The sequence below is a fragment of the Vombatus ursinus genome, unplaced genomic scaffold (assembly GCF_900497805.2).
Source record: "Vombatus ursinus unplaced genomic scaffold, bare-nosed wombat genome assembly UNPS02014818.1, whole genome shotgun sequence".
NCBI classification, from domain to species: Eukaryota; Metazoa; Chordata; class Mammalia; order Diprotodontia; family Vombatidae; genus Vombatus; species Vombatus ursinus.
In genome coordinates, this window is record NW_020954596.1 from 73,525,081 (window position 1) to 73,533,063 (window position 7,983).

The following is a 7,983-nucleotide window of genomic DNA, read 5'->3' on the forward strand; positions in this document are numbered from 1 at the left end:
TGAATTTGAAGGTTTTTTTTTAATAGTTCAAAAATACATTAAAATAATGGGCTGTCTTTGATGTTTTTTAGTCTTTTGTAGTACATTCTTCTGCTCATTAAATATACCAGTCAGCTTCTTTCCATTTGCTTTTTTAACTGTGGGTAACTTGTTCCTTTGTGTACTTGATCTTGAATACAAGAGGAGTTATTATAAATACATATGAAGGATAGCAATCAAGGTAATACTCAACAGATTATTAGTTCAGGACTTTGAACATTATAGACTGCACAAAGTATATTATTTCTCTTCCCCTGGAAATTAGTTTTGGAATATCAAACCATCTTTTTGCCTTGTTGTTATTCCCTCTATTGTGATGAGATCTTTTAGATATTGGCCTATAAATTATTTGCCATTGTGTTATATAAGTAGGCTTCTTTTTTAGTTTTATTAAGCTAGTGAAGTTAAAACCAGTAATATTGGAAGGATATGGTTTAAGTAAGGCATAAAAGATAAAGTATCATCCAAGAGACATACTATTCTTGAATCCTATTGATTATTGCTGATAGCTCTAATAGATTATATAATCCAAGAAATGTTTTGTTTTCACTTATGGCAAATTCACAGCTCTTTAGGAAGGTAAGATGATTTTGTTATGTCTTGTGACATGTCATTGATGGAAATTAAGAGACCCTTGTATAACTTTCATAGGCCAGGAAAGTATAGAACAGTTTATCTTTTGCCCAAAGACAAGTTTCTTGTACTCAAAGGAAAAAAACATAGAGTTGTGATATCTATTGGCATCATGTAGTATCTATTGATAAGTTTGATTTCACCAATAAAATTAGGGTTAGGGTTAGGGTGTGAATGGATACTATTGACTCTATTACTGGCAAGATACTATCATCTTCTAGAAGAAGTGAATATAGCCTAAAAAGTGATAATCCTTTGCTTCTCATTGTAATTGGAGGAATAAAACACTTTATAGAGGATCAAATGGGATAGATAATATTTGCAAAATGCTTTTAACACAGTGCCTGGCACATAGTAGATGATATATAAATGCTTATTTTCTTTTCTTCCTTTCCCTCCTCTGACAGGTCAGGATTTGTATTCCTGTGACACGCTACTGCCATTTATTTCTGCTGAATGACTGGAAATAGTCATTCCTTTTTCTTAATTGCAGCATTAAATATCAGAACTGAAACTTGGAAACTTGACAATTTTGTGAAAAAGCATCTCACTTGGATTATGATATTGCTGCTAAATTTTTAAAAAAGATAAATCAATGGGACAAGCTAAAAAAAAACAAACCTGCATGGTTAATTGTTTGTAACTCTCTAAAGTTCCACTTTCCTTAAGCCTAAAATCAAGTTTTAAACTGTTTCATGCACATATAACTAAGGCAGGAAAAAAAAAACCCAAAACTTTATTGAGTTTTCCCTCCTCTGGTAACTGTAAAACTTTCTGTTGTGTACACTAGGAGAATAATGAGAATCAAGCTAGGATATGTAGAACTGAGAGTTTCTTCTAATTGGAACTCTGACAGCCTTCTAGAAGGAAAAGAGAGGAATGAATGGTTTGTGAACTGTGTTAGTATGTGAACAGCTATATTCTTAAAGTTTGTTATTCTTATTTATCATGGTTAATTGCTTCTCTTTTTTCTCTGTATCTTATGTAGATAAACAAAATTAGAGAGAGAAATATCCGTATATAAGTGGATCAAAGCATGGATTTAATAAACCAAAGAGAAAGAAGAAGTGATTTACTGGATCAGATACCCTGTTTAGCATTTCTGGATCAAACCAATACCAGATTCCCAGAACATAATAGGGAGTCCAACAGACAGTAAATAAAGTGGCAAAAGCTACAGTCATCTTTAGTGTCCTCAACCGTGCTCTTGGAATATTGTTCTTTGATCGATTCAGTTGCAGCTCTGTTAAAAAAAAAAAGGGAAAATGAATACTTCATTTCCATTAATATCAGAAAACTCAGAAAGAAGTAGAGTACAATCTAAAACAACACAATTAATCGCCCCCCAAAAAAACCCCAAACCTTTCTAAGTTGCTACCAGCCTGCCTTAAATAATAACAATAATATTCCTTGTTTGAAAAACATCTTTTTGTCTCAGTTTTCCTAATGTCAGATAAAATGTGGGAAAGATTAAATTTTGCAGTACTCTTAAAATTTGTGATCTTGTCCAAATTTATTTTGTATTTGGCCACACTGATTAGTTTCTTTTCACTGAATACTTTCCTTTTTTTTTTGAAATGCTCTTGAATTTCCATGATAGAAAACATATTTCCATTTGCAACATGGGCCTAATTTTATGATTTTAAAACAATAACTCAGTACTGAAAATTTCAAGAAAAATAATTCCTGTATTCAATAAAACATCTTTTTCACAATTTCTTATTCATCTATACTTGGTGAAAAGAAGCAAAAGAGAATACATTCTTTTAATGAATCAGCATTTTATTCTTGTAAAACTGATTTCTGAATAGGTCTATTAAGATAGGCCATCTTTTTGTCAGGTATTAATTAGTTTATTATGTTTTATGTCTGACTGAAGTGTAAGTAATAAAAATATGAAGAAAATAGCTTCCCCACCTTCCCCTTCCCCTGATATTTGAAAGACACTTGAGAAATTTATCCTATTTCTAATCATTGACAGAGCCTTTTGAAGACATTCTAAGATAGCATTGAGTCCAGAAGTCATGGAAAAACCTACATGACACTTTAAGGGAGAGGACACATTGTTTTTGACTTTATGGATGTCCATATGCACTTTTTGAAGAGATGAGTGATAGATGTGAGACTTAGCCTTTTTTGTCTTGAGTTTGCATTGTTATGAACTATAAACAAAGCTATTTCTTTTTTCTACAACGAATAGAAATATATGAAGGAGCATAGAGATCTAAGCTTACAACAAAATACCAGACTCAGGAATTTAGGATCTATCTTGTTAATAATTGCTTAATGTCCCCTACTTCTCTACTGGCTTCTAACTTTCCCTGTAATGCTCCATCTCTTCATTTTCAGTTCCTGTGTTCAAACAGATAACAAACCCATCTCCTTCATTTCATGCCTTCATTTCTTAGCCTCTATGGTACTGAAATTATGAAAGGAAGAACTCATTCCTAATGAAAGACCTATGATAAGGTGAAAATGATTCTAGTATTGCAGACCAGCATGATGGAAGGGTGGGACAGTGCAGTAAGAAGATTTGATTAAAAATACATTTTTGTACTTTTACTGTCCTGGAAGATCAAATTTCATTTGCTATTGTGTGTGTGTGTGTGTGTGTGTGTGTGTGTGTTGGGGGGGGGAGTTTCCCTAAGTATCCTGTGGCATGAGCTTCCAAATACTGAAGTAAAATACTTTTTGAAAGTATTTTCTATTGAGAATGAGTAGTTCAGTCTCTCTAGCACTCCTTGTAACACAATCTACTTTTAAAGTCTGTCTAACACTCCTTGTAATACAATCTTCTGTTAAAGTATTACCAAGGATAACTATGTATCATTTCACTGTTCAGCAAAATGTCTTCTTGGTGCCATATAGACAGTTATTCATATATTAACAAAAACTTTAACATATTAACTTTCAGAGGAATAACCATCATTGTAGGGTTTGCATAGAGAGTAGACACATTATATATTCAATAATATTTTTCCGTCATATACAAATCTGCAGAACGTATGTTGTTGAGTTGTAGAACTTTGAATGTGAAACAGAAGAGTTTTCCACGAGTGATTCTATTGTCTATATGGCCATAGGTAATATTTTATTTCCAGAAATCTGTCCAATTTGTAAAATTTTTCCAGGAATGGTTCTTCACAGTCAAACTAGGGTGCAGATATCCTGATCAGAGGGTAATTTTTAAGCTTGTTGTTGTTGTTTTTTATCCTTCATTCTGGAAGAGCACCATGACATCAGGGAGGTGATGCCATGATATTCAAGTGAATTGGATTTGTGAAGAAAGGCTGTGCAAAGTCACCAGCCTCACTTTCTCCTCCAGAACCATCTAGGTCCAGTGGTAAGATATAGATCAGGACTGTTGGAGATGGCTCTAGATGCAGTGGGAGACCTTGGTCTTTTTAAGCTAAGGTCTTTCTCAGGTCTCAGTGTGACTGAGGCACTGGCCATTCAGTGATTAAGGCTAGGTAAGAAGTGAGGCAGAGAATGGCCTCTTTATGTAGCAAAAAAAAAAAAAAAATCAATCTGGGAGGGAAAGACCATCAGGATTTCTGGCCAGAACAGAAAGAATTGCTATTTACATTTGCTCTGAACAGAGGTTGTTGTTGGTGCTTCATTCTGGAAGAGGACCATGACATCAGGGAGGTAATGCCATGACATGCAAGTGAATTGAATTCAAGTGAGAGAGGGCTGTGCAAACTGGGTGACTGATGGTATATCTCGGTCAGAAAGAGACAGCCCCTTTAACAGGGAAATGGGAGTCCTAGAAGAGTAAATAACGATGACTGGAAAAAAATCCTGGAATAACTGACACACACAGGTGAGGCAGGCTTTGTTCATCTGTGATGGAGTTGGACAGGATTTCATCAGTGACAGTAATTGCACCTGTTCAACAACTGTTTATTTAAGATACAGAAAAATTATAGAGTACGTACCATGGGGATCCTGATGAAGGACCTGTGTCAAGGTGAAGATGATTTTAGCATTGCACACCAGCATGATGAGAAGAGGAATGATGAAGAGGCAGCTAAAGGTCAAGAGGTTATAGAAGGCCTCCTGCCACCATTCTGGAAAACTGCAGTGTGTCACACATTGAGAAAAATTTCCTGTCTGTCCGGAGATATCCTCTACATAGATCATCCTGAAAATGTATAACTGTAGAAGGGAATTAAAAAAATAAAAGGTGATCTGGTATTCCCAGGTTATAGTTTCTTCCTGAGAGCTTTGTCTTATGTCTTGTACCACACCTTTAAAATGTACTTGCTAAAATTAACTCCACAAATGATTAGCATTTGTTTAAAGGGACTACCTGATACTATCTTCAAAGAAGTTATAGGGTAATTGTGAATGAGTAACTGTCTTGGGAACTTAGCTGGTATCTGTTGAGATTTGGAAGCAGAGATTTGCACAGGTAATAGTAATCAGGAAGACTATTTAAAACTGAACTCCAAGTTGTTCAGGTAAAATTCCTTGTGATTATGGTGAACAAAGGGAAGTGCCTCCAGCTACCTCAGGCTTGGTTGTAGCTAGCTCATATAGTATATACACCTAAGCCATTGATGTGGAGCCATAAAGAGAGTCCTATACCAAACTCTTCACCAGCCAGGACTGGAAGGTATGTAAGCCTACCCTCTTCCCCTTATCCCTTTTTTTTTGCCCTGCAATAGGGTGGCTGTTTCCCAGTCAGGGAACCATATGATGAGGTCTAGAGGTTAGGGGTCCTGGATTCCCAAGATCACAACGCACGGGTCCTGCCTGAAAGAATTCAACCCAAGCCTTCTTTCAGCCAAAAACATGGGTTTATTGAAGATTCACCATATTAGCCAGACTCTTAAGGAATGTGAGCATCTGTAGGCCATTGGCTAGATTGTGAAAATCTGAGCCATGGCTATATTATAAGAATCAGAGCATTGGCTAGATTATAAGAATCCCAACATCTTAATGGAGACAAGATGGACCTTATATATAGAAAACCTGTGGGAGGGATCTAGAAGTGGCCAAGTAGTTTGGGGTGATGGGAGGAGGGGCCTAAGGAGATCTGGATGGGAGTGGCCAGTAAGCTGGGTTGAACAGAATTCCTGGGACCTGGACAATGGAGCCTAGCTAGGATTAAGTGTGGGAGCCACAATGAAAGGCCAGTTGATGGTATTATAGCCTCAGGCAAACTCCAGAGATTTGGCCATGTGGAAAAGTTCAGGGTTTTTCCTGCCTGGGGTCTAGGTCCCATCCTCATCGTTGCTAAGTGCTGGGGATACAAAAAGAGGCAAAAGACAGACAAGGAGCTCACAATCTAATGGGGGAGACAACAAGCAAGCAAATATATATGAAGCAAACTATATATATATGTATGTATATATATGTGTATCTATATACATACATATACATACATATATAGGATAAGTAGGAAATAAGAGAAGGAAGGCACTGGAATTGAGTGGTTGGAGAAGGCTTCCTATGGAAGGTGGGGTTTTAGTTGGAACTTTAAGGAAACCAGGGAGGTCAGTAGTTAGAGCAGAGGAAGGAGAACATTCTAAGCCTGGGAGACAGAGAAAATGCCCAGAGCTGAGAGATGGGGTGTCTTATTCATGGAACAACCAGTAGGCAAATTTCACTGGATCTCAAGAGTATGTGTTAGGAAGTAAGGTGTAAAAATATTGGAAAGGTAGGAAATGGGTAGGTTATAAAGGTCTTTCTTGCTCCATGAGGCAATTGGAAGCTACTGGAGTTTATTGAGTAGAGGGAGTGACATGATTAAATTTTTGCTTTAGGAAAATCACTTTGGTGGCTGAATGAAAGATGGATTGGAGTGCGGATGGATCTTGTAGACAGAGGCAGGCAGACCCACCTGGAATAGAAGAGGCAAGATATCTTAACTGATTTTATGTATGGGGTGATTTTTGTTAAGCCACTGTATGGTGGTGATGGGGTTGGGATCTGGACCCCAGAGAGGAAAAACCCTGGATTTTGCCACATGGCCAAATCTCTGGATTTCACCTGAGGCTAAAATCTCATCAACTGGCTTTTTGTCATGGCCTATGCCCAGTCTCCCAATTCTCCTTATCCTTAACCTGGCCTAGCCCTCCATTGTCTTACCTCCCTATGACCCCAGACCACTTTCTACCCTTAATCCTATCTATACTCCATTCTCCCTTGGATCTCCTAGATCTCTCCCATTGTCTTTCTGTATATAAGCTCCATCAGATTCTTAATAGTCTAGCCAAAAGCTCAGATTTTTACAATCTAGCCAATAGCTAGCCAATAGCTCCCAGATGCTCAGATTCCTTAAGAGTCTGGCTAATATGGCGGATCTTTAATAAACATTGTCTCTGCCTGAAAGGAGGCTTGGGTCGAATTCATTTGGGCAGGACCTGTGTGTTGTGATTTTGGGGTCCCAGCACTGCTAAACCTCTAGTCCTCATCAGTGGGGCTGGGATTAATTTAAAAATTTGTGGCAAATTTAAAATTTTTTCTTCTATTTACATTGAAAACACCCAATACATTATATAGCTAGCATCTAATGGATAGAGAGCTGGCCTCAAAGCCAGGAAGGCCAAGGTTAAAGTCCCACTGGCTGTGTGACTCCAGGCAAGCGAATTAACCTTTAAATGACCTAGAAAGCTCTTTCTAAAACTATTGATTTCAGAGAAGGTGCCCACTGGTTTTAGTAGAGGGAGTTTCTTCACATGGAAAGATGTTCTTTATGCCAATGAAATCACAGAACCAGGCCTTACCCTTGCGTTAAACTTTTAACAGTTCTTGGATTTCTTGAATTTTTTTCTTTTTCTTTATTTTTGACCAACACTTCTGTTTTTGGTAAATATGCCAAGTAAATGTACATTCACATTTGTCCTTCAACTCCTTTTAAGCTAACACCTAGTACCAATTTTTAATTGAAGTTTTGTATGATTTTAGAATCAAAGACTTGGAGCCAAAAGGGACCTTAGAAGTCCAATCTTTTATTTTACAGATGAAGAAACGCGCCCAGAGTAGGAAGAAGAATACAATTTTTGTTTTTCTACTATTTAAGTCCTGATTTATGATGTTAAAGTAAAAACAAGCATTCAGAACTATTTTTTTACAGACAAAACAAAGTCAATTACTAATATAACCCACTAGAGGGAGTCCAGTGATCACAATATTATTAACATCAAGGAGGAAAATGAATGACTTCATCCAGTTGAATTTCTCTTTCTTTCTTTCTTCCTTCCTTCCTTCCTTTTCTTTCTTCCTTTCTTCCTTCCTTCCTTCCTTCCTTCCTTCCTTCTTTTCTTTCTTTCTTTCTTTCTTTCTTTCTTTCTTTCTTTCTTT

The 7,983-nt window shown here is 36.9% G+C and overlaps 1 protein-coding gene across 1 annotated transcript in view; it reads right to left on the reverse strand.

Moving 5' to 3' along the window:
• Positions 1-1,670: 1,670 nt before the first annotated feature.
• Positions 1,671-7,983, reverse strand: part of GNRHR (gonadotropin releasing hormone receptor) — a 13,872-nt gene continuing 7,559 nt past the window's right edge. Inside the window, exons 2-3 of the mRNA XM_027835967.1 lie at positions 4,611-4,830; positions 1,671-1,915 (exon numbers count right to left, since the gene is read on the reverse strand). Coding sequence (XP_027691768.1) covers positions 1,671-1,915; positions 4,611-4,830 — 465 coding nt within the window. The remainder of the gene's footprint in view (positions 1,916-4,610; positions 4,831-7,983) is intronic.